The 27,096-nt window shown below is 36.6% G+C and overlaps 1 protein-coding gene across 4 annotated transcripts; it reads left to right on the top strand.

Moving 5' to 3' along the window:
- Positions 1-623: 623 nt before the first annotated feature.
- Positions 624-26,247, top strand: rffl (ring finger and FYVE-like domain containing E3 ubiquitin protein ligase). 4 transcript variants are annotated; one of them, XM_058744507.1, is made up of 8 exons: positions 624-870; positions 1,549-1,628; positions 7,081-7,269; positions 19,609-19,980; positions 21,657-21,722; positions 24,183-24,393; positions 24,687-24,710; positions 25,493-26,247. In XM_058744507.1, the coding sequence occupies exons 3-8, from the start codon at positions 7,093-7,095 to the stop codon at positions 25,672-25,674; spliced, it is 1,032 nt and encodes a 343-aa protein (XP_058600490.1). In that variant the 5' UTR covers positions 624-870; positions 1,549-1,628; positions 7,081-7,092; the 3' UTR covers positions 25,675-26,247. The 4 variants fall into 4 exon arrangements, with proteins under 4 accessions (XP_058600490.1, XP_058600488.1, XP_058600489.1 ...); XM_058744505.1 differs by having other exon boundaries at positions 7,078-7,269; XM_058744506.1 differs by lacking the exon at positions 1,549-1,628 and having other exon boundaries at positions 7,078-7,269.
- Positions 26,248-27,096: the final 849 nt, after the last annotated feature.

Here is a 27,096-nt window from a genome sequence, read left to right as displayed (position 1 = left end):
AAAAAAAAAAAAAAAAAAAAACTGATAGGGATATAATAAGGCTAATCAAGATGGAAAGTATTATTTGGGATATGAGAAAAAAATCTATAAATTATGAAAAATAAAAAGCAATGTGAGAAAATAAAACTAGTATGATTTCCTTTTTTGAGTTCGTTTAATGTTTTTATTATGTATCAAATGCATTCAGGATTGGCCAGTTGGTAAGCTACAATGTTTAAGAGTAAAAATAAAAAATACAACAACAACAACAAAAGCGATTTCAGTATCATTATTTAGACGTGATCATATGATACCTGTCATTTTTCTCAATGCTGGTCAGAATGGACCAATCACAGTCGTTTGAGATTAACCGGGATTTAAGAGGTAGGTAACGTTTCCTGTTGTATATTTAATCTATTATACATTTTAATGTTCCAAAAGAATAAGAAACTCGATTCTGTTTCTGAGCCGCCCACTAGTTTAATTCATGTATTTATTTTTAACCTTTTTTTGACATAAAAATGATTTTAAAAAATAACCATATTATACTTACTATTACAGACTATACTATTATATTTAATTTATATTTAATTTTGTATTATTTAATGGCCCAGTGGTTAGTAACTCTATGGGTGCGTCAAACGCGTTGACATTCGACGTGCGCGTTCTCGTGTTTTGAACTAGTCGACGTGCTCGCGCTCCTGTTAACGACTCTAGTACCTCAGAAACCTAAACATCAGAAGTGTGCGAGTTTGTCCAAGTTCAACCGTAAAATTAAAAGCGGATGATTTGTTGAAAGTCTTGATTTGTTGGGTGAGGATTATCGATCAGTTCAGAGATTTGGACATATGTGGCTGCGGTTTGCGAGCGCTTCTCTTCGCTTCATTCGAGGTAAGTTTAATATCGTCCTCGCGACAGAATAAAGAGAGTAGAAATTACACAAACTCTGCCGTATTTTACTTTCCCTCACATTGATGTATCTCTTCACTGATTTAAACGCTTTAATGTCAGCTTCGTCACTGTAGTTTTCGCCATTAATATCTTGGTCGCATGATACTTTGTGAAACTTCAAAGTGTGACACTAACTACTAATACTTTGAGTCTGTAATATGCTAATACTTTATTATGTTGACTATACTGTGAACTGTGTTTTTATAATCCTGATAATACGCTTTAAAGGGCTATACATGTATAACTTAACTGTATATAATCCTGATACAATGCTTGTATAAGTTATACTGTACAATTTCAGTTCATTGTGACGCCTTGATGCTCGTTTTACTTTTCTGCTAACCTTACACGATTGTCTTGGTAAACAAAAGTTTTCCTGTTTTAAAGAGGAAGTTTTAGAAGAGTGAGCTCGCACACGGATGTTTGAGGTTTCCAGGTCATAGTGTGAGCTTTGAATTGAGAAGTTGATTTGCACAAAGAGGAAGATTTGATCAGAGTAATGTCCAGATCCTCAGGTTCTTTGCTTCTTGCCTCAAAGGAGATGATAACGTGCTGTTAACAGCAGAAGCAGTAAATGTTACTCATAAATGTGTTACTTTGTTTGGTTTCTCTTTATAGATGTCAATGGCTTGAATTTTATATCCCAGGCTGTCTGTACCTGAACCTCACACTTTACAAGTCACTGACTCATTTTCAAGGTGAGAGCACCTATTAAACGGACACTCTTTTATCCTAAAAATAAAATTACAATGCTATTCATGCATTCAATTACCTGAATACACCTATTCATTTAAAACATGATGAACATGTTTTTTTTAAAGGTTGAATTAAAGTTCATTTAGGTATTTTTCCAAGAGCATAATGTAAAACTTGTCAGGGTGGATTCATTGTCTTGAAATCATAATGAAGAAGAAAAAAAAGTCTCATTAAAATAATGAAATTCTTGAAAAGAAAATGTAGTTTGGCATAATGTTTTATGGTTTCTTAAACAAAGCAAAAAAAAAAATGAACATTCTGCTCACAGCTTCATCATATTTTAGATTTTTGTTTTTGTCTGCCAAATCAAGTCATATGGTGCAACTAACATGCAGGCAAAAAAAAAAAAGGAAATTGTCATAGAGGCTTAAACTTTAAAATGTCGGTTAATTTGACCGTTTATAACATGGCAAGATTATTTGAAGTTGTAAAATGTCATATAAAATAGTTTGACTCCTTGATATTTATAAATGAATAATTCATGATATTTGTAAAGATGGTACTTAAAAAGTGAACATGTATTCAAGATGTAAAATAAAATACAAAAATGTATTACACTGATGGTTACACCACATTACATTTTTAAAATCATTCAATCGAAACTGTCAATAGAGTTTTTCAAAACCAATTAAACCCAGCATAAAAAAAGATTAAATTCTAAGAACTTGGCACACGTGTTTTAAACTAGAATTTTTAAATATTTGTCTCTGTTGTTTATTTTTGTGCCATTCAAAATTTGGGAAGTGTGATGTCATGATGATGATGATGTCATTATGTCTTGCTGCTGATGTCAGTTAGATTTCTTTCCCCGTGACCCGCATTTTTCTGCTTTGCAAGCGTTGGCATTTCCCTCAGAAAATGCAAATTGAGTTTGTTCTACTTTCTGCAGCAGTGTTTCCAGTGCTGCTGGTAAGACTTGGGTTATTTACCGGTTGGTTACTTATGGGGCGGCTCTCCTGGGTGCTGAACTTGTAATTGGTGTTAAACTCTTCTGCAAATAAAGAGCTAAACCCAGATTCAACATTCTAGTAAACTATATTCAAACATTCTATTCAAAAGCAAACAAAAATAACCCATTAACACACGTGTGTGTGACATGTACACCAGTTTGCATAGACCTGCAGTCATTTTACCTTCAGATCCTTTCCACATTTCAAATTCCGTCAAACCTAATGGGTCGTTTATAATTCCAGTCTGCCCTCAAGCACATGACCTGTCACCATTACGAGTATCCTCCTGCTGTTGAGAGATCGGTCTCGGTGTGTGTTGTTGTCTAGTCACAGTGCAGCTATTGGTCTGTTTCTAGGGAGCGTTTGGGTGTACTGACACTGCGGGCCGGGGTTGAAGGGGGGCTGGGGTATTTTATGACAGCCCAGCGGTAACAATGTCCAGTCAGCTGGTCAGTGAGGGCTGTGAGAGCATTTGTTGTTTTGAACTTTGCACGTGCTGCCATGTTTGCTGACGCCAAGTAATCTGTATTGGATGGTTTTTGTTGTGGGGATTTTTTTTTTTCTCAACGTGAATGCAAGTTTTGGTTTCCTATTTAAAATGGAAGAAATCCCTTTGGTGTTTAGAGCCAATGACAGATTTAAAAAATGTGAAATATTTAGTATACGAGGGCTGGGTTGGCACTATAGATTTTAATCAGTCTTTATTTTGATGCACCAATATCGATTCTTAAATCCAAAGAGTCGTTCTTGTAGTCTATGCTGTTTTAAGTTGATGTGTTATCAACTACACTAAACATTGTTTTTAGTGCATCTGCCATCCAATAATCGTGTCCAATAAGCACAATAAACTTTGTGATTTGTTACTCTTGAAATAAAGTCTGAGCTCTGTCAATTTTATTTAAAAATGAAACCACTTATTGGTAGTGCTGTCAAACGATTAATCGCGATTAATTGCATCCAAAATAAAAGTTTTCATTTGCATAATATATGTGTGTGCACTGTGTGTATTTATGATGTTATATATAAATACACACATATACAGTATATGTTTTAAAAATATTTACATATATATATATATATATATTTTTTTTTTTTTGTGTATGTATGTATAGTAATGTAATTTATATTATATATAAATATATTTAATATAAAATCATATTTTGCTTAAGTATATACATGCATGTGTGTGTCTTTATATATACATAATAAATATACACAGTACACACATTAATCTTTTGACAGCACTACTTATTAGTCATATGTAACACTTTAGATTAGGGAACACACTATCAACTGAGAGTTTTCCCTCAATAAACTCCTATTTTTCTGCTTATTGATAGTAAGTAGGGTTATTGTTGTAGTTATGCTTAGGTATTGGGTAGAGTTAGGGGATCTAGAATATGGTCATGCATTAAAATGTGCTTTATAAGCACTAATAAACAGCCAGTATGCTACTATGCATGCTAATAAGCAACTAGTTAATAGTTTCTTAATCTAAAGTGTTTCTGAAATATGTTTAGAGAGGCACATTTTAATAAAAATATACTACATTTCATTTTATGTCAATGATCTCATTTATTGTATGTTTGAATAAATCTGTCATGAAAACAAGTTATGACAGCTACCGTTTATATTTCAACAGTGACTTGGAATATCATTAACATCACATAATCACATAAACATATCAAAATCACATTATATCATTAACAAGTTAATATAAAATCTTCTTTGTGTGCAATTTCAATTTTTGTATACAACTCAGATTTTATGTTATTTGTTACATTTATAAATATAAATTTGAGTTTATTTTAACCTTTTAATATTCTAGTAATGCGCCAACTGACAATACACAGTGACTTCAGTGCAACTCTTTTGTGATTTAACATGTTTTAAAATTAACATTAACTGTAGACATTTATTTACTTAACCTAGGGTAGGCTCCAGCATCCCTCCAACGCATAGGGCAAGAGATTTGGAAAATGTAGATGGGTATATCGATTTATTTATTTGTCAAAGATGTTATGGTGGTATAACCATCCTGAGATAACAACAATTTACAACAAACTTTGTCTTAAAATCATTAAGTCATTGTGGTGCAACCAACATGCAGGAAACCAGTTTGTTCTTGTGACAAATAAAACCCTCATATCCTGCTATCTTAGACTCATGATGCATGTCGAAACCAGTAAGTCTCTCAAGATGTGTAAGCTTGCATGAGGTTCAAGCAAAATGACAATTCTTTTTACTTGATGGTTGCACCACTTGACCTCAGAGTTTTCTTGTCATTGTGGAGGTTCTGTTAGCATCTTCAGGCTGATAAGAAAGGTTTTGGATGTTGCTCTAAGGGAGATTATTTTATTTTTCCCCAGGTTTTGTCAGAGTAACAGGATCCTACTGTTAGCTAGTCTCTTTCTTAGGGCTTTGTTGCTTTTTGAGGCAGATATCAACCTGATTGCTTGTTCCTTCAGTGCCAGGAGAATCTGGCTGGGTCACCATGACAGTAACTGTGTGTAATGCACCGGTTAGCACTGTAGGCCGTGAATAGAGCGCCACAGGGGAGTCTGGCCAGTCCTGCTGGGTGTCTTGACTTCCTTGTTATTTGACATCTCAGTTGGCTTTGCTTTGTAGTCTCTTCATGATTCTTGATGTTTTTAAGTTTTGCAGCATGACATTGTCTGTACAATCACCAAAGAGCATTGCAGCATGTCCCAAAAGTAATATATTATTTAATATTCTCTCTTTATCGGCCACTGTTGGCAAAACTAGAGAAGGACATGAGTACCTGGCAATGATTAATCATGAAAACACAATCACATGATTTAACTCATTTGTTTTTGTTTGTTGTTCATCAGACACTAATTTGCATCAACACTGTTCACGCTTGACTTTCAGTCTGCCGTTTGCGGTCAGCACTCTGAAGATGATTAGATTTAGATTGCAGATGAATGGAACTGAAGGTCTTGATGTTGTTTGAAACAATAACTGTATTATCCTGGTGATTTTTGCATTACAAAAATGGGTTGAAAAGAGTGGTGTCCTCTTAAAAACAAATAATAACTTTTTTCAAATAACAAAAATAACTGAATAAGGTCAATTAGTACAATAAGATAAAACACAATACAAAAGTTAAATAAAACAAATGTTTACAGATTAAAGTGCAAAAGAATGCAACTATGAAGAACAATAACAAAGAATCAGAACATTTTAAACCAATATCTAGATATCATCTTTCTTTTTTTTGGACTCAAATGTTTTAGTCCAGATTGAAATGTGTAAGTGTAAACAAATGTTTAGAATTAAATATAGTCTTAATAAATAATAGTCTTTAAGTATTAGGTGTCGTTTAATAAGCACCATTGAGAATAAAGAACATGGAAATGAACATGGCCTGTGTCAGAAACAGAAAATTGCACACCACCACAACCAGCTTTTTAACCAGTTGATGGAGAAAAAAAAAAAAACCTGATGTGCAAAAATGAGAAAATATATCTTGAATTATTCACCTTTTTTAAGGTGCCTATAACAACACCGTCCATGTTCGTTACCCATACTATATTGTATTACCAAAAAACAGCATTTCTGAACTTTTTAATGACAAGACTTCAATATGATGCATGTTTAGAGCACCATCAGATTACCAAAAATCATTTTTGAGGTCGGGCAGCTTTGATGAAAAATTAGAAAAACAAATGTTTATTTGTTTATTTATTTTTTAGGAAGAATGTCCTTTAATTAAACACTGCACAATAAGACAAAAAAATAAGAGGTGTCAGTTTTGCTTCAATGTTGACAATAACTACATTGTATTGTGTGAATGCTAGTCATACAGGTTTTTAATTTCAGTACTTTTTTTGCATGTGACTTTCGGTCAAGGCCGTTTTATACCAGCACATCTTACTGGAGTAATATTGCTATCATGGTAATATCCTTTGGACAGTGGTGTATGGAGGGAGTTACCCACATCTGCTGTTTTTACAATCCTGAATGATTCATCTTATCAGCTCATTCAAACACTGTGTCCAAACCATGAGAGGTGTAACCATGGTAGTGCTACTGGATCAGCCAGCCTTTATTTGGCTGTGAGTGAGATAGGGAGTGTGTGTGTGAGAGAGAGAGAGACGGATAAAGTGTCATCCTATTAGGAGTATTGCACAGCTCCTGTGGTTTAGGCACCAAGCCTTTGAATAAATGATGGAAGTCCTACTTCTTCAGCCAAATGACTCCAGCTGAGAGCTTGCCGGCCGTCCTGACTGATGCTGGAAGAACTTTTTCATGCTGCTAATTCACTTCTGAGGGTATTGATTGGAGCAGACTGATCTACTTTTTAAGAAAGTACATCCTTTGTCTTCTCAGACTAAGGTGGTTTGATTGTATTTGAAGACTGAGTTGATTGAATTTGTGGTGCGATTAGCTGTAATCTAAGAGTCTCTTTCTCGAACAGTAGTAGGTGTGGAGTATGTGGGCCAGCTGCTGCGGCTGGCTCTGTCTGGATGATTCCACCGTGGAGGACACCAGAAGTAGCACACGTCATCAGGCCTTCACCAACTCAGGCTTCAGCAGTTACCCATCTCCCACCGCTCCAGAACAGACATGCAAGGCCTGTGGAGGTCGCTTCGACAGCCTAGCCAGAAAGGTAATCAATTTTATACTGACGTTAGTACAAAATGATGATATCAAGTGCTTGTGAATGGCAGTTTCTCAAAGTTTAGTGTTGTAGTACATGTCTCACATGGTCATGGAAACACTGGAAATAACAGGGAATTTTAAAATGATGTTGAGCTGGAAAAGTCATGGATATTTATAAAAATGAAAGAGAATCAGTTTGTATGTGAATGATTTTTTTCATTTAGCGAGTTTTGAGAAATTTGTCAGGGATGAACTTTTATTAAAAACTCAAAGTCTTTTAGATCCATTGCAGTTTGCTTACCAGGCCAGAAGGGGAGTTGAGGATGCCTCATCCACCCTGTTAAATATGGTTACGAAACATTTGGAGGGAAGGAAAACCCAAGTTAGATTGCTCTTTGTAGATTTTTCGTCAGCTTTTAATACTATTCAGCCCCATGTTTTAGTAAAGAAATTAATTTCAGAGTTTAAATTGTCATGGTCCGGTGGTGAATGATTTTATGACATGGTGCGACAGTGCCTTTTTGCAAGTAAACATAAAAAAGACTAAAGATATGGTAATTGATTTTAGATCCAGTCCTTCGTCTCCTCAACCAACTAGTGTAAATGGTCAAATGGTGGAATGGGCCAGTAGTTACAAGTACCTTGGGCTTATCATTGATGATAAATTACGTTTTGATACTCATGTTGAAGCAGTATGTAAAAAAGGCCAGCAACGGTTACACTGTCTTCGGAGGCTCTCTACTTTTAATATCAGTAGGACTCTTATGACCATGTATTATATAAATCTTATATTGAATCGGTGCTCTGCTTCTCTATATGTTGTTGGTATGGTAAATGTAAATGTTACACACCGAAATTCATTGAATGGCATTGTCAACCAAGGTAGTAAGATAATAGGCATTAAGCAGACTGGGTTATCATAATGCTTTGATCGGTTTGTCTTACAGAAAGCTTGAGCTATTGTTGCTGATTGTACTCATCCACTGTTCCATGAATTTAAAATGCTTCCTTCTGGTAGGCATTATAGTATGCCTAAACTTAAAAGTAACCGATTTAGGTATTATTTTATTCCCACTGCTGTAAGGCTTTTAAATTTGTAGGATGTCAGAATGTTGTGGTTGCTGTTTTTGTTTGTGTGTTCTGTATGATATGTCAACAAACTTGATGCTGCACCAAAAATTGCCCTCTGGGCTTATAATAAACTTTGAACTTGCAGGGCTTGAATTTCGGCACGGGATTGCGCATAATTTAAACCATTCCCGCAAATTTAACTTTTATAATGCGAGAAATTCCCGCACAATATTTGCTTAATCTCAGATCAAATTATGAAATACATCCACAGCAGCGAAAAAAGAAATCACCGGTTCAAACAGTCCGTCTCTAATTTAGAATTTAATTCCACAAACAGCGCTGCACCGGTGTTCTCTGACTGTGGCTGAGTCCTGCAGCATCGGCGTGCTCTCCGCGGCCTGCGTCGCTCTGATCTTATTCACACAATGCTGTGTGACGCGCTCTTAATATTCTGAGCCGCACGCAAATGCGACTGAAAACTACTGCGTGCGACTATGAAAAAATATTTATTTTAGTTTTGCAGAGTTGAGTAATGTCACAGACATATCTCATGAATCCTTTCATAAACGAAGAAAGTAGACACAATGTAAATAAGAGATTCATTATGCAGTGTAGAGAGCTTCGTTGATTATAATGGAACTTTGTGAGATCGCGATGAACTAAGGAGAGTGACAGATTTAATGATTAGTAAGGGAGTTTGTAAATGTGATATTGATTTAATACAACAGTTCAGTAAACAAGAAGTTAATATTAAGTGACTTACATTGTCTGACTATAACACTGTTGCCTGATTTTGCTCTATTTCCTCGATGAAAATAGTTTGAATCATAGCCACAGCTGAGCCGCTGCGCATCTCCATTCAAACACAGCGGTGTCTCCTTTATGAATGAACAGGCGTTTTTAAACGTATCTAGTGAGTCAATGATTCAATTACCCATTCATAAAGACAGTCACTTCCTTGATTCCTGAATGAATCAGCCGTTCGAACGAATCAATTTAATGAATGATTCAGTGATCAAACCAGTGACTTGTCGCCACCTGCTGGCAGTTTGTTTAAATTTTGACGTATCTTTCAGTTATTCAAATAATTTAATATTTCTATAACCTATTCAAATTGTATATTTAAACATGAATTTATAAATTTAATTGCACTCATACCAACTCTGAGGCTCATTAAACGTCTGAAAATACACCTACAAGCCACTTTTGTGTTCTTCTGCTCCACCTCTGTACAAATTAATTTTGTTAATACTGATTAATTTGATTGATATCTTATTATTCTTATTCTAATTAGAAATTTTAAAAAGCTTATAAATATGTATTTTTAAAAATTTAACAAAAAAGATGACATACTTTTAATAAAGTTAGAAAAATGCCATAAAAATAAAATTCTGTAAATCACTTTAAGGAGTCAAATATCACCCTGTAATGGGATGGCTAATTTTTGATCACAATTTTTGATTAAACATTAGAAAAAAATAATTAGCCCATATCTTAGAAAGCTGAGACATTCCTTCATTCAGAAGGCATAAAACTGAAAGCAACTCAAAATAATGAAACATTAAGTGACATATATTAGTTGAGTTCTTAATGTCAGTTTGAAGGAGATCATGATGTGTTTTGTATAAAATAAAATAAAATAAAAATTTAAAAAATACTAAAAAAAAAAAAAAAAGTAATTGAACTGGAATATATGAAATACACTGATTCTGAAAGGCATTCATAAATAGTTTTAATACAGTTCCTAATGTCAATTTGGAGGAGAGCATCAAAACTTGTTAAGCTGTTTTAAAAACCATACATTAAAATTTGTAGACATAAATAAATGAAGACGATTAATTTAGCCCCGATGTCAATTTAGGCCCCCCCCATGTGACCCATGTAAGGGGGGAATTCCCCCCCAGTTTAAAAAACGAAATTCAGGCCCTGACTTGAACTCGAACTTGATCCTTATCCAATCACACATGACCGTTAAGGCCGTGGAAGTTCATTTGATTAAAAAGTCTTTGAGGGGATAGTTGACCCCAAAAAGAGTTTATAAAATCGATTCCTGTACTTAAAACGTAAAATACTATATAAATCATGCTAGTTGACATTGGGAATACTAGTAAACAAGTCAAAATGTAGTCATGTTTTAAAAAATAATATATTATTTTGAAAAGTGGATATCTGGAGCGAAAATAAAATCATTTAATTTCACCTCAGACCTTGCATGCATGCATTTTCTTCATGATGCTCGCTGCAGTCTCAGAGAAATGTCCACAGTGGAAGATGAGTAAAGTGTGGGAGTGTATTTACCAGTTACCAGGGGGAAACATCTTCAGAAAAGGTTTTATTGACAGTTTTTCATGTGTTTACAGGAGTAAACATGGTAACTGCTATATTTCTGCTTGTCCAAAAGTGCCACCTACATTTACATTGTCATTTAGCTGATGCTTTTATCCAAAACATTATATATATATATATATATATATATACATACACACACAGTGGTGTGAAAAAGTGTTGGCCTCCTTCCTGATTTTTTTATTTTGTGCGTATTTGTCACACTTAAAAGACTCAGATCATCAAACAAATTTTAATATTACACAAAAATAATGCAGGTAAATACAAAATGCAGTTTTTAAATGATGATTTCATTTATTAAGGGAAAAAAGCTGTCCAAACCTACCTGGCCCTACGTGAAAAATGAATTGCCCCCTCCTATTAAATCATGAAAGAACTGTGATTAACCACATTATTTTAGAAAGCTACAGTAAGTTAAATTTCACTAGCCAAACCCAGGCCTGATTACTGCCAAAGAGCAACACATCTTTCTGCGATCTTAAGAAATTCATAAACCGATGAGAAACAAAATAGTTTACATATATCAGTCTGTAAAGGGTTATAAAGCCATTTCTAAGGCTTTGGGACTCCAGCAAACCATGGTTAGAGCCATTATCCACAAATGGAGAAAACTTGGAACAGTGGTGAACCTTCCCAGGAGTGGCCGGCCTACCAAAATTACTCCAAGAGCACAAAGACGACTCATCCAGGAGGTCATAAAAGAACCCAGAACAACATCTAAAGAACCGCAGGCTTCACTTGCCTCAATTAAGGTCAGTGTTCATGATTCAACAATAAAAAAGAGACTGGGCAAAAACAGTATCCATGGGGGAGTTCCAAGGAAAAAGCCACTGCTGACCAAAAAGAACACAAAGGCTCGTCTCACATTTGCCAAAAAATATCTTGATTATCTCCAAGACTTTTGGGCAAATATTCTGTGGACGGATGCGACAAAAGTTGAACTTTTTGGAAGGTGTGTGTCCCATTACATCTGGTGTAAAACCAACACAGCGTTTCATAAAAAGAACATCATACCAGCAGTCAAACATGGTGGTGGTAGTGTGATGGTCTGAGGCTGCTTTGCAGCTTCAGAACCTGGATGACTTGCCATAATTGATGGAACCATGAATTCTGCACTCTATCAGAAAATCCTGAAGGAGAATGTCCGGCCATCAGTTTGTGACCTCAAGCTCAAGTGCACTTGGGTTATGCAGCAGGACAATGATTCCAAACACAGCAGCAAGTCTACCTCTGAATGTCTCAAGAAAAACAAAATGAAGGTTTTGGCCAAATCAAAGTCTGGACTTAAATCCAATTGAAATGCTGTGGCATGAACTTAAACGGTCCATTCATGCTCAAACTCTCCAATGTGGCTGAATTAAAACAATTCTGCAAAGATGAGTGGGCCAGAATTCCTCCACAGCGATGTGAAAGACTCATTGCCAGTTATCGCAAATGCTTGATTGCAGTTGTTGCTGCAAAGGGTGGCACAACCAGTTATTAGGTTTAGGGCCATGTGGGTTTGGATTTTGTTTTCCCTTCATAATAAAAAAACTTCATTTAAAAACTGCATGTTGTGTTTACTTGTGTTATCTTTGATTAATATTTAAATTTGTTTGATGATCTGAAACATTAAAGTGTGACAAACATGCAAAAAAATTTAAAAAAATCAGGAAGGGGGCCAACACTTTTTCACACCACTGTGTGTGTATAAATATATATATATATACAGTGGGTACGGAAAGTATTCAGACCTTTTGCTCAGTATTTAGTAGAAGCACCCTTCTGATCTAATACAGCCATGAGTCTTTTTGGGAAAGATGCAACAAGTTTTTCACACCTGGATTTGGGGATCCTCTGCCATTCCTCCTTGCAGATCCTCTCCAGTTCTGTCAGGTTGGATGGTAAACGTTGGTGGACAGCCATTTTTAGGTCTCTCCAGAGATGCTCAATTGGGTTTAAGTCAGGGCTCTGGCTGGGCCATTCAAGAACAGTCACGGGGTTGTTGTGAAGCCACTCCTTCGTTATTTTAGCTGTGTGCTTAGGGTCATTGTCTTGTTGGAAGGTAAACCTTCGGCCCAGTCTGAGGTCCTGAGCACTCTGGAGAAGGTTTTCGTCCAGGATATCCCTGTACTTGGCCTCATTCATCTTTCCCTCGATTGCAACCAGTCGTCCTGTCCCTGCAGCTGAAAAACACCCCCACAGCATGATGCTGCCACCACCATGCTTCACTGTTGGGACTGTATTGGACAGGTGATGAGCAGTGCCTGGTTTTCTCCACACGTACCGCTTAGAATTAAGGCCAAAAAGTTCTATCTTGGTTTCATCAGACCAGAGAATCTTATTTCTCACCATCTTGGAGTCCTTCAGGTGTTTTTAGCAAACTCCATGCGGGCTTTCATGTGTCTTGCACTGAGGAGAGGCTTCCGTCGGGCCACTCTGCCATAAAGCCCCGACTGGTGGAGGGCTGCAGTGATGGTTGACTTTCTACAACTTTCTCCCATCTCCCGACTGCATCTCTGGAGCTCAGCCACAGTGATCTTTGGGTTCTTCTTTACCTCTCTCACCAAGGCTCTTCTCCCCCGATAGCTCAGTTTGGCCGGACGGCCAGCTCTAGGAAGAGTTCTGGTCGTCCCAAACGTCTTACATTTAAGGATTATGGAGGCCACTGTGCTCTTAGGAACCTTAAGTGCAGCAGAAATGTTTTTGTAACCTTGGCCAGATCTGTGCCTTGCCACAATTCTGTCTCTGAGCTCTTCAGGCAGTTCCTTTGACCTCATGATTCTCATTTGCTCTGACATGCACTGTGAGCTGTAAGGTCTTATATAGAAAGGTGTGTGGCTTTCCTAATCAAGTCCAATCAGTATAATCAAACACAGCTGGACTCAAATGAAGGTGTAGAACCATCTCAAGGATGATCAGAAGAAATGGACGGCACCTGAGTTAAATATACGAGTGTCACAGCAAAGGGTCTGAATACTTAGGACCATGTGATATTTCAGTTTTTCTTTTTTAATAAATCTGCAAAAATGTCAACAATTCTGTTTTTCTGTCAATATGGGGTGCTGTGTGTACATTGAGGAAAAAAATGAACTTAAATGATTTTAGCAAATGGCTGCAATATAACAAAGAGTGAAAAATTTAAGGGGGTCTGAATACTTTCCGTACCCACTCTCTCTCTCTCTCTCTCTCTCTGTGTGTGTGTGTGTGTGTGTGTGTGTGTGTATATGTGTATATATATATATATATATATATATATATATGTTAGAATAGCAAAGGAATAGAGAAGTGTATAGGGTAAATTTATTTTAAATAAATAAAAAGTAAACAGTCAAAAGAATAGAGAACACTAGCATTAGAGGGTCCATTTTTATAAATAAAAAGAAAACAAGTAGTTAGAATAAAAATAGAATAGAAAATGCAAGTGTTAAAGGGTCAGTTCTTTTTAACAAGTAGAATAGAATTAGAATAGAGAGAGCTAGAGTTAGATGGTCAAATAAAGATGGAAGAGATGTGTTTTTAGCTGATTCTTGAAGATGACTAAGGACTCAGCTGCTCGGATTGAGTTGGGCAGATCATTCCACCAGGAGGGAACATTTAATGTAAAAGTCTGTGAAATGATTCTGTGCCTCATTGGGATGAACAATAAAGTGACGTTCACTTGTAGAATGCAAGCTTATAGAGGGCACATAGGTCTGAAGTAATGAATTTAGGTAAAAGGGTGCAGAGGCCAGAGGTGGTTTTGTAGGCAAACATTATAGTGTTGCCAAAAGACCCGGTACTTCGGTACCAAGTCGGTACTAAAAAAATGAAAACGTCACGGTACCAGGTTTTTTTAAGTACCGGTGGTACCGAGTAGCCGGTCAACCCGGTTCTTGACGCGTACGCCCGATGATTTCCGCGATGCAGAAAACGCGGACGGAATCTCGGAACCTAGTTTAAAAACGGAATTTACAGTTTAACACGGAATGTCATGAAATTTGTCAAAGTAGGTCATTACACTTAAATCAAATCGCGATATGGACTAGTATCTGTAAATATTAAGCCGCAAAAGTCGATTCAAATATGAATCCCGCAGTCCCGCATGTTCTGCGAGTCTCAGTGTGAATGAATGAATGGCAGAGACGTGCGGTTTTGTTACATACGCTGTCGAGGTGATTTCAGCGTCTGCCGTCTAAATGAGGACATAAATACATAAACAACATCTCCAGAACTGCTCTGAGAGTCACTTCACGAGCATTTTACGGTTTCATTTTAGTAAAACCAGCGTCATATCATATACACACACAAAAAGGTAAAGGTATTCACGGCAACCCGTCAAAATAAAAGTTCGATTTAGACAGAAATATATTAGGCTACTATTAGTAGAATGTATGTCATACTACTACTACTACTACTGTTTAATTTTTTAAATAAATAATCACACAATATTTCTTCCATATTTTAATTTTAATAGTAAACCCCCTTTATTTAGGCCTACCAAAAAATAAAATGTTTAAATTTCATTAATTAAAAGACCAATTAAATTTGGGTGAATCTTGTTTACAGTTTTCCATACTCTTATTACTTGTGGAAAAACTTGAAACACAATTTTAAATAAGCATAAAGAATGGCATTGATTTTTGTACATTTTATTTTTGTTTGACTTATAGTGTGAAATAGTGTGTTTTTTAATTAGCATGTTTTTGTGTATTGCTTTGGTACCGAAATTGGTACCGAGAACCGTGGATTTTCACTGGTATTGGTACGGAATACAGAAATTTTGGTACCGTGACAACACTAGTAGACAGTGCAAACTGATAAAGAGAGGTGTGACGTGTGCTTTTTTTGGCTCGTTAAAGACTAATCTAGTAACTGTTTGATGAAAAATAAGAACAATTCAGATAAGCTATCAGGAATTATTTGACTGTTAATAATTAAAATGACATAGTTTAATTATTTCAAATGGATCGCATAAACACACAATGTTTGTGATTGTCTATGTTGGTTACAAAATTTCAGTTTAAGTGTCAGTGAAATTGTAGTATTGTATTTGTACAAAAAGATTTAAACCATTCTTTAAAACCATCTTCTTTTAGGTTCCACAGAACAACAGGAAGGTAAACAATGATATAATGTTCATTTTCGGATGAACTTTTATCCTGTTGACACATAAATTGCACTGATTATAGTCAGTCAGTCAGTCAGTCATATTTATTTATAAAGCACATTTAAAAACAACAGCTGTTGGCCAAAGTGCTGTACAAAATTTAAGCATATACCAAAAATACAAAAGTAAACACAGAACACAGCGACAGATGGCACACTACAGTTTTGCCACTGCGCTTACTTATGACCGTGATTTATATAATGTGTGAAAGTCTATTTGTAATCAAATTTGAAGTTGAACCCAGTTGCAACACACCGAAGCAAGCCTTAACATTCCTGTGAACAGATCTTAACACTATTTTAGATGTTCACAAGTGAAGGTTCACAGTTACTCAGGTCAGAATGTCTAGTTGAGTTTATTCCAGTTCTAACTGGCCGTGCTGCTTAAGATCATAATCAAGTCGTTTCACTGGAGATTCCCCCGTGTTTAATGTTAATACAAACCACAAACTGTCTTAAGCTACTGAAAACCATATGCAGGTGAATTCGATTTTGCTAGACACTCAAAATATCCTACACCTTGTGAGCTGCTTACTAAGGCAGCATTTTAAAGCACTAAAGGGGCCTTTCTGACCTAAATAGAGTTCAAAACCAAAGACAACCAGAGAGAACTCTAAAAGTCCATTACTTTCTTTTAATATTTTGAATAAACTTATCTGCTAAATTTAAAATTAAGCTGCACTTTAAGTTTTGCCAAATTTGGGATCAAATATGCATTATTGGTAATATATATTGCACTTACTAGAGCCTTTTGGATTCCTCTTGATGATTTGTATTAACATCATCCAGTCACACTTTATTTTAAGGTCCAATTGTCGCTATTAACAAACCATTAACTAGGACTTTTGCCTCAAACTCCTAATTTGCTGCTTATTAATAGCTAGTGCGGTAGTTGTTAAGTTTAGGTTTTGGGAAGGATTAGGGATATAGAATACGGTCGTGCAGAATATGTGCTTTACAAGTACTAATAAAGAGCCTAAATGTTAATAATAGGCATGCTAATAAGCAGCTAGTTAACAGTAAGAATTGGTCCCTAATACTAAAGTGTTACCCATCATCCTCATGTCAAGGAAAGGGCTTGAGCTACAATTTATAGCCACCATTATTAACATTAATCAAGCTGCACTTTACAGCTGCCATACATCGTCTGTTTCACATTTGAGTGAGTGACTGGAGTCATTGTGTGAGCTTCCTCATCCAGCGTGAATTATCCAGAATGCACTTTGTAAACTGTGGCTCGAATGACAGTACGATGATGCATATCGATGTCACAGCCATTGTACCGCTTCTTTACTGTAGTGCATTGTCATGCCACGTTCATGGCATTCCTTGCACACACACCTTACGTAAGAGTAGAGTAACATTGGGATCTGGTTTCCTGAATAGATTTGTTTGAAGATATGGGAGGTTTTGATGTTTGAACGCAAGCTGTTTGTAGACCTACTAGTGGGTAGGACTTCTACAAAGCACATCCAGTATTGTTATCTGAACAGAGCTCAGTAGTGACCACACAGTTTTTTTTTTTTTTTTCCAGCAGAAGCTTTTTCTTATGTCAATAATACGCATTAAAAAACAAGGGGGAAAAAAGTTTCCAAGCCTTGAACCAAACCAGGTAGTTCCATTTATTAATCAGTATTACAACAACTGATTTGATAACTACTCATCCCATGACACATAATAAGCCATTAACTAAACCAAGCAGCTGGAGATGAATCACAACATTACAAACTTTGATTTAAAGCTTAAAACAAACGTATTTCAAAATTGGACAAAAAGATGAAGGTTCAACACTGTGATCTTAATGGCTTTAATGAGGGAAAGGACTACAGTCCCATGAAGCATTGCAATAAAAACCAATGGATAAATATAAAACTATTGATTTTAAAATGTTAATTATGCATTTAGAAAAAAAATATATTTTAAGTTTGTTCTAAAATATGCATATATACATATACATACACACACACACACACATTTAAGTAGTTTGAGACTTGAGAACGTAGCAAGACTGACTCTGTCATTTGCTTCATGGGAGTGGGCGGAGGCTAAAGTGTTTTTTTTTTTTTTGTGATTTGCTTGATTGTTGGAGATTTCATTTCATATGCAGAATCATGGGCAATGTAGTTTTCACTGGCAGTATTAAATAATGTGGCATCATGGCTTCAACAAAAGCATATACCATTGATTAACAACCTTGAAACTCACAGTAAGTTTGTCTTTAAAAGTTTATACTATAGGTGATCATTAAAAATCAATTCCCCTATTGTTGAGAAAACTAATGGCTTTTTTTCTCTTCACTTTAAAATTGTTGGTGGTGTAATGCTTCACCAGTAATTTGGTAATGAAAAGAGTTTCTCATAAATTAAGCTGGAATTGCATTGATGTGTTGCTTCTACAGAAACCAGGCTTAGACCTCAGAAAATCTTTCACCTACGTAAAGGCTGTGACACACCAAACCAACATGAAAGAACTGGTGGCAAAAACTAGGCCGACTGATGCTTAGTGACAGCAAAAGTTTGGCCGACTTGTGTCATGGCCTTAAAGGTGCAGCAAACGATTTGAGAACAGAAACACTGTTCAAAGTGGATCGAACAGAGCACCAAAACACACTTGTAACCAATGTGACGTGGGAGGTGCTTGTTGTATCCACCTTTTTCCTACTGTGTTTTAAATTGTGGGAGGCACTTCCGGTTTGGGGTTCCACTCAAAATCATTTCAGATCATAAGATTGTGCTACAAATAATCCTTATCCATCATTTTGACTGAATGGGCTGTAAATTTTCATTCGTTTTCTATTTTCAGAAGTTAGAATAAAATTACGTTTGGTATATTAATGTGACGTGATATAACAACATCTAGCCTATAGAATAGCTCTTTTTAGCCGGCTGCAGCATTTTCCTCCTGATTATTTCTATGTTTCCTTTGTATTCTGCTTTAAGTAAATGAAAGAAGACACTCTTCCGATTTAATTTACGATATAAACACTGAATAATTCCCTGGAATGAATCTTTCATTTTTCTCCCCAAATCCTCACATCTCTTTCCAGGTTAGTTTTCACACGGTTGCTGTAAAATGTGATTTTTACAAAATATAGACATTACTATAATGATATCTATTTAACACGTCCATAATTTAGGACTTATTCATTGTATGTTGTTCTTAATGCTTTTATACTTATAAACTTCCTTTTAATGATCGATGGTTGAAGGGTGAGTAAAAAAAAAAAAAAAAACCTCATTGTACCCAGTTTTTGAAAATGCTTATTATAGCATTCGTAGCGCAAAAAGATGGATAGGAGTGTGATCATTTTATAAACAGTGTTTCTCATAATTCACTTACTGCACCTAGTTGCGACTGACTTTACTTTTTCAGAGTGAATCTGAATATTGAATGAGAGTGGATGATTTTGGGGTGCATTTATTTTACAGGAATATGGATTTTAGGCAGTAAAGTAGTAGTGAGTGGAAGGAAATGAGATTGTGTGCAGAGCTCCACAGCTCTGACTGAATGGCATTGTGACTTCCAGAACACTACACTTGAGTTCTGTTGTGTCAATATTTCCTGAAGAGACTTCCCAGACTCCTTTGGCATTATCCAGTGCAGCTCATTGTTTATCAGACATAATGTCGTAAACGGAGGATGTGCTTAGAATGATGCAATAGAATGTAGCTTTTGACCCAGCAAATGCCCTTGTCAGTTACAAAATGCAATGTTCTCAATGGTGTTACACACTCCTTAAGTAAGATTAGACCTTGTGTTCCAGTCTTAACCTGGCTTTAAACCCTCCCATTTTTCATTGCAGCACATGTGCATGGACTGCAAGAAAAACTACTGTAGCCACTGCTCCACTCAGCAGGACCTCCAGCCATGGCTGTGCCACACCTGCCACCGTTTCCGGGGCATCCTGTTCGAGCGAGCCGAGCTGATGAAGCTCAAGGTAAAGGATCTGAGGGACTACCTCCACCTGCACGAGATCCCCACGCAGATGTGCCGCGAGAAGGAGGAGCTGGTCGAGCTGGTTCTCGGCCAGCAGACACCTACATCTGACACGCACATTCCTCCACCCCCAGTGACCACACAGGAACCTAACACTCCAGTCATAACCGTGAGCCCATCGACGAACAACGGCACAACAGAACTGGGGCCTCAGTCTCAAGCAACAGAAGATGGACAGGTAAACAAATAATTAAAAAAAAAAAAAAAAAAACTTCCACTACTGGTCAGAGGTTAGGAAAACTTATTGTTTATATATATTTTTGAAAGAGGCCGCACTTATTTAATGAAAAATAATGTAAAAACAGTAATATTGTGAAATATTATAAGAATTTAAAATAATTAATCTCCATGTGAATTAGTGCTGTCAATCGATTAAAAAAAATTACTAATTAATCGCACACTTTTTTTCTGAAATTAACCACTATTTCAGTCTTCAAATTAATGTAGAAACAACATGAAGACAGTATATGTTTAGTATTTAATGACATCTTTTTTTATGACTCTTCATAAAAATGTCTCTAGGAAATTCTTTTTTTCCTAATATTTAACCATTGACTATAGCTATTCAACATTACAGTATAATTGAAAGCTATCAATTTGAGCATTTATTAGACTTTTAAAAATGACAGCTTCCAATTTAAGTGAACTTAAAACAATCTTCACATAAACCCATTATTATAAATGTCATATTTACCTGTCCTTCAGCAAGTATGAAATGTACAGAAATTGAATAAAGTTATCCAACATTTAATCCAAAATTAAATATAGATGAATCCTTAAAGCTACAGAAGTTATTGATTTCCTCTTTTTTTTTTTTTTTTTTTTCTTCTGTTCTTTGATCAACAGACCTCACAGCAGCTGGGTTATTAGGTTATTTGGCTGCTATAACTTTAAGAGCTGCCACTGCTGAATGTGACACAGATCTGACACGCATGCTCATAGTTTGACTTGCGCTTTAATGATTTATGAAATGATACAGGCTACAGTGCATGCTGCCATATTTGTGCGTGCAATTGAAGAGCTTGCGCTATGAGCACAGTATAACAACAGCTGACAGGACAGGAAAATTAGTTTTTACTGACGTATAACTAACAGCATTTCATCTGACTGTAGTTCACTGTTGTTCTAATGAAGCTCCTCGTCACCTGTACATTTCCGCACTCGTCTGACTAGCGCCTGGCGCTGCGGTGGAGTGGACCGTGCGCCTGAAAAGTCTTCTGTTTGATGTGCTCATAAAGACGTTCTGCGTCTAAATAAACGCTATCCTTGTCAAGAAAAAAAGAGACAGAAGCAGCAGTTGTGAGCGGGGTGGCCAAACCTAGCTCCACCCCTGTGTTAACTGCGTTACAAATTTTTAACACCGTTAAACTGGAAAAATTAATCGTCTGTGTTAACACGCTAATTTTGACAGCACTAATGTGATTATATTATAAAATTGTATTTATTTCTGTGATCAAAGCTGTATTTTCAGCATCATTACTCCAGTCTTCTGTCACATGATTCTTCAGAAATCATTCTAATATGCTAATTTGATCAAGAAACATTTTTTTTATTACCAATGTTGAAAACAGTTTTTGCTGCTCAATATTTTTTTTGGAAAGCATTCATCTGTTTTTGAATTGAACTTTAAAATTCATCTGTGCACACAGCCCGCTTGCATGTGCTTCACTTCTCGGTTTGGTTCACACAGCACGGTAAAGCACAGCTTTAAAATGACTTGTGTGACTCACTTTTGACACAGACGGTCTCTTAAGAACACTACGGAGTGTGCAAAATATCTGTTGTAACTTAAAGTGAGTTAGATGGGGCGCACAGCTGTGTTAAACTGTGTTGGCTGTGACCTTTGACCCTTAGAGCTTGGCTGAGGCGACAGCTGAAAGCGAGATGGACGCTGAGCTGCAGGTGGAGCAGGAGTTGCAGGTACCTCCTGAAACTCCTCACCTCTACTCTTCTTCTTGCTACTGCGCTGTCTGTGGCATTAAATGGGGCAGAGGACAGAACAGTTACCTGTCACACTTCAGAATGCCTAGGAATCTCTCTCTTATTCTTCTGCAATGAAAAGATGATTTATGCTGTTCTCAGCAGAGTCCGTTTAAAGAATGTCTTCTGCTTCCATGTGGGTGCTGCGAGTGTGGGAAAAAGCTTGGCTGCAGGCTGGGATGAATCACTGCTTCTTTGAAAGTCTGTTTTCAAGTCTACTCTTTTCACATCTTAAAGTGATAGTTCATGCATAAATTAAGACTCTGTCAAGATTCTTTCAACTAGGTAAAGATCGGGATTAATCCATCCCCAGTGAATGAAGCCATTGAGACCTTTTTTGTGAATCAGATCAACTGATCTTTCACATGTGGGGTGAAAAGTACTAGTGTGAAAAGTAGCAACAGATCTTGTGACAAACAATGGGTTATAAAAAAAAAAAAGGGGGGTCTGGGATTTGATTCTACTCATCGATGAGGGTGTTGCACTTAAAACTGAATGCGTGCTTGCAGTCGATTTTTTTGGGGTCTTGACTAAATGATTGGAGAAGTCAAGTCACATTTATTTCTATAGCTCTTTATACAATACTGATTGTTTCAGTGCAGGTTGGTTCCATTCAGTTCAACAAATATGTCGAGTTCTTCAGTTATGAAACAAAGTCGGTTCAGCGGTAAAGCAGCTCTACAGAAGACAATAGTGTCATTATTCGGCTCAGTCAGTCAGTTCAAGTTCAAATAAATAAACCCTTAAAGGAACACTCCACTATTTTTGAAAATAGGCTCATTTTCCAACTCCCCAAGAGTTAAACAGTTGAGTTTTACCGTTTTCGAATCCATTCAGCCGATCTCTGGGTCTGGCGGTAGCACTTTTAGCATAGCTTAGCATAGATCATTGAATCTGATTAGACCGTTAGCATCTCGCTCAAAAATGACCAAAGAGTTTCTATATTTTTCCTATTTAAAACTTGACTCTTCTGTGGTTTCATTGTGTACTAAGACTGACGGAAAATTAAAAGTTGCAATTTTCTAGGCTGATATGGCTAGGAACTATACTCTCATTCCGGAGTAATAAACAAGGAACTTTGCTGCCGTACCATGGGTGCAGCAGGCGCAATGATGTTACGCAGCGTCTCTCACAAATGTCTCCATGGTTGCAAGGCTTGCTGCCTGTGCAAGCAGCGCTGCGTAATATTGTGCCTGCTGCACCCTGTTATTGTAGCATGTGGATGTCATGTCATAAAATATATTTAGTATGCCTGCATTTAACAAGATCACAATTTAATAAAAACATTGCAAGTTACTAATTATAATGCTTACAATTCCTGTTATTCAAACAGCAGCTACAGAAAACGAGCAAAGAACATTTACATTATCATTATCATATACTGACTTCAGTGTAGCATGAGTTTATGCACTTTAAAAAACACTCCCGTTATAATCAGTGAAGCTATCTCCTATTCTTGCATCGCACATACATCTGCGCTTTGTGGTTTATGATGAGAGAATTCACAAGGGAGCAGAATTCAATCAGAGCAACAAAACAAAACTCCACTCTTTCAGCGATGACTCGTTCCGAACACCTCTGATTGGCCATTGCATTCATAAGCTCTAAAAAAAGCGTAAAAAGAAATATGATGAGACAAGTAAGCCCTAATATTAATTGGACAATAATAAAAATAATAATAGTCTTGATATCGTCAAAGGCTTCAGCCACACTATCGTCGATGCTATCGTCTATCAGCACAACCCTAAGGTGGCTCCCCTTGTTCTTTCTTTCATGAATTTGATGTACAGTCTCTCTGTTGGTCAAATACGGATGCTCTGTCTTTCAATGCTACAATAAGAAAGATAAGCGCAACATTTACCAGTGTTGACACACAATACCTCTCCTTATCATCATAAAAAGGCTGACGTTTAGAGGTAATCTAAACATGACCTTTAAACCATGATGTTAATCATCACTCAGCATGTTATCTGTACTCTAGTATTAACATATAATGTTGACCATAATAACAGGATGTGGAGTCAGACACTGTCCTTACACTGCCTTGCATTAATCGATTAATCTGTGTATCTCCTTCTGCATCTATCTTGGCATGTCACATCTTTCTGTTCATAGTGTCAGTTTGTTATGCCGGCTAAACTAATTTAGACCACGGCTTTTTGCTCATCTCTGGATTGTGTTGTGGTTGGGGTTAAACCGGTTTCTAAATCAGCAAAGTGAAAGTAAAATGACACGCTTTCATTTTCTAGAATTTGTCCTTGATTTGGCGGATTCTTGTTCTCTGAAGTCGGCTTTGACTCTTAGTGGAGTGATATTTGCATGTATTTGGGATGCCAAGAGATCATTTACCTCTCAGGCCTAGATAAACAGATGTTTGCATGCTGTCTTTCTCTGTGTCAGTCCTCAGACTCTGAGGAAGTGCTGGCTCCAGGGCGACGGGCATCTCTTTCTGACCTCCGGTCAGTGGAGGACATTGAGGATCTGAGTGTCCGGCAGTTGAAGGAGATCCTCGCCAGGAACTTCGTCGACTATAAGGGCTGCTGTGAGAAATGGGAGCTGATGGAGCGAGTCACGCGTCTGTACCACGACCAGAAGGGCCTGCAGAACATGGGTAAAGAGTTCTGTGTGATCCGATGCATCAGTATGAGAATGAGGGCTCAGTGTGTACAGTGTTGAGTGTTCAGCTCAGCACTGTGACAGTGATGTGTTATTTTTTTATAGTTTGGTTTGCGCTGTTTTTCCAGTGCAACCTGTAGGTTTGGCATATTTTTAAAGGGTAATGTGGTATTGCAGTTAGTGCCCTGGGCAAACATGACCACATTTTCTAAAGTAGGCTTAAATATAAAAGTTGAATGTATTATTTCTGTTGATTACATTAACATGGACTGTATTTCATTTTTACAGTGTCTATCGCCACAGAAGGCACAGGTGGGTTTATTTCTTATGACCTCGTTTAATATTTTAAGTGTTCATTTAATTTGTCAAGTTTTATGTCCATTTTACTGTGAAGCTATGAATAATTTAATCAGTCAACAGTGCACATAATCGGTAAGCCTGCAGGTGGAATTCATGAATATGTATGTGTCCAATTCATAGAAATTAATAGAAATATAATTGGTTTTCATGTTGGTTCAATAATGTTTTGAAAAACTGTAATACCATTTTCAACAATTTCAACCACTTTTGACCTAAAATGTTCATGTGGTGTGACCATAATTGCAATCTCAATCATTTTCAAAAGGTTTATACATTATATATTTTGTCCCCAAATAATAATTTGGGAGTTTTACCATGTGACATTTTACAACTTGCCCTATCAGATCAAATTATCTGACACGTTGTGTCAAGGTCAATAAATGTTATGACTTCGGTCTTTCTTTCTCCAGTGCATTTTTACAAGTTGGTTGCACCACATGACTTTAAAAGCTAAACTTGGCTGATTTTTTTTTGTTTGTTTGTTTTTAAAGAAATAATTATAAAAAAAATTATGCCTAGCTACACAGTTGAACCAAATTGACATTCTGACTTAACCCATCCAAAAAAATATCAAAACTTGTTTAAAAAGAATTAAGATGCTGTTAAGTGAATGTTATAAATTGCATTTTTAATGTCCTGACCAAAATGTCATGATATTGACACGTGCACACTTTAGTTTCTTTTCAAGATTGTCATTCTTCTTGTTTTGTGATGACTTCTTGTTCTCTTTATAGACGCCGGACCTGGGACAGCCGTGGAGGAGAACCTGTGTAAGATCTGTATGGACTCACCCATTGACTGTGTTCTTTTGGAGTGCGGACACATGGTCACGTGCACAAAGTGCGGCAAGCGCATGAATGAATGTCCGATCTGCCGGCAGTATGTGGTGCGGGCAGTGCACGTGTTCAGATCCTGAACAACAAGATCCATTTTCCATTAACAACTCACCGCTATCTCACAGTCCTTCCCTCCAGCAACGGATACTCTAGAAAACTGTCGGGTGGCCTTTAATTCTCGCAAAATTATCTTGCGGCACTTTAAACGACAGCGAATAAGATGTGCAGATCTCCGAGCAATAACTGTACTGGATTCAGTTTTCAGATTTCATTCTTCAAGTAACTTCAAAGTGTGCCTTCTGGATGTTTTAAAGAGGAAGCTTTATTTTTGATCATGGGATTATGTCACATGTTTGTTGACACAAATCAATGCAACTTTAAATTCCTGTTTCTGCCATTTCCCACAATGAAAGGATCATATGATCACACACAGACAGCATCTTCTGAAAGCACACAAGTGCCTCGCAATGCACTGGCCTAGTGCTTCTCACACACCTGTTTAATTTCTACTCATATTTTTTTTTTAATCATCCTTTATTTTTAAAAACCCAAATACTGGATCTCGGGTTTAATCTTCCACCACCATCTAGACTGACACTGTGAAATGTACAGGAATAAACAGGAATGAGACTTGTCACACAAGTCTTATCAGATCTTAAGTCTGTTGATTCATCTCACATGAGCGAATGCAAATAGTCTAAATTACTGACAGTTACGTGCAAGAAGGTCAAAGGTGCCTTGTCCAACTTCAACTTAATGAATCTCACGAAACCTGTCTCAATCAAAATCGTGAGGAAAACGACTGTCAAGAAAATGTTTTAATGCAGAAAAACCCGAATGATCCAACAAATGAACATCAGTTTCTTTATCCAAAATTTTTCTTTTTTGGTGTGAACAATACGTTGCCCCACACATGATATGCGAGGAAAAAATATTGTATTTGTTGTACTAATTCGTTCCCTTGTTTTAGTCAATTTTAGTGCTAAATTTTATCACGAATTAGTTCCCTCTTTTTATTAAAGTGTGGCCACATCATACTAATTCATTCACTTGTTTTAGTCAATTTTAGTACTATTAGTTCCCTCATTTTAGTAAATTGTAGCAACATTGTACCACTTTTTAGTAAATTGCGACCACCTTGTACTAATTTGTTCCCGCTTTTTAGTAAAATTTGACCATGTTGTACTAAATCGTTCCCTCTTTTTAGTAAATAATGGTCATGTTGTAGTCATTTGTTCCCTTGTTTGAGTCTTTTGTGGCCACGTCGTACTAATTTGTTCCCTCTTTTTTTTGTAAATTGTGGCCACGTTGTACTAATTAATTCCCTTGTTTTTGTAAATTGTGGCCACGTTGTACTAATTTGTTCCCTCTTTTTAGTAAATCATGGACATGTCATACTAATTCATTCCCTCATTTTTGTAAATTGTGGCCACTTTGTACTAATTTGTTGCCTCGTTTTAGTAATTTGTGGCCATGTTGTACTCATTTGTTACCTTGTGCTT

Source organism: Onychostoma macrolepis, chromosome 15 (assembly GCF_012432095.1).
Source record: "Onychostoma macrolepis isolate SWU-2019 chromosome 15, ASM1243209v1, whole genome shotgun sequence".
Classification (NCBI taxonomy): Eukaryota; Metazoa; Chordata; class Actinopteri; order Cypriniformes; family Cyprinidae; genus Onychostoma; species Onychostoma macrolepis.
This window is presented reverse-complemented; position numbering and strand designations above follow the sequence as displayed.

Coding starts and splice junctions, on each gene's coding strand:
- rffl (XM_058744506.1), top strand. CDS start 7,093: ATGTGGGCCAGCTGCTGCGGCTGGCTCTGTCTGGATGATTCCACCGTG. Junction 7,270..19,608: donor TCGACAGCCTAGCCAGAAAG/GTAATCAATTTT, acceptor TTTTCATTGCAG/CACATGTGCATGGACTGCAA. Junction 19,981..21,656: donor AAGCAACAGAAGATGGACAG/GTAAACAAATAA, acceptor TTTGACCCTTAG/AGCTTGGCTGAGGCGACAGC.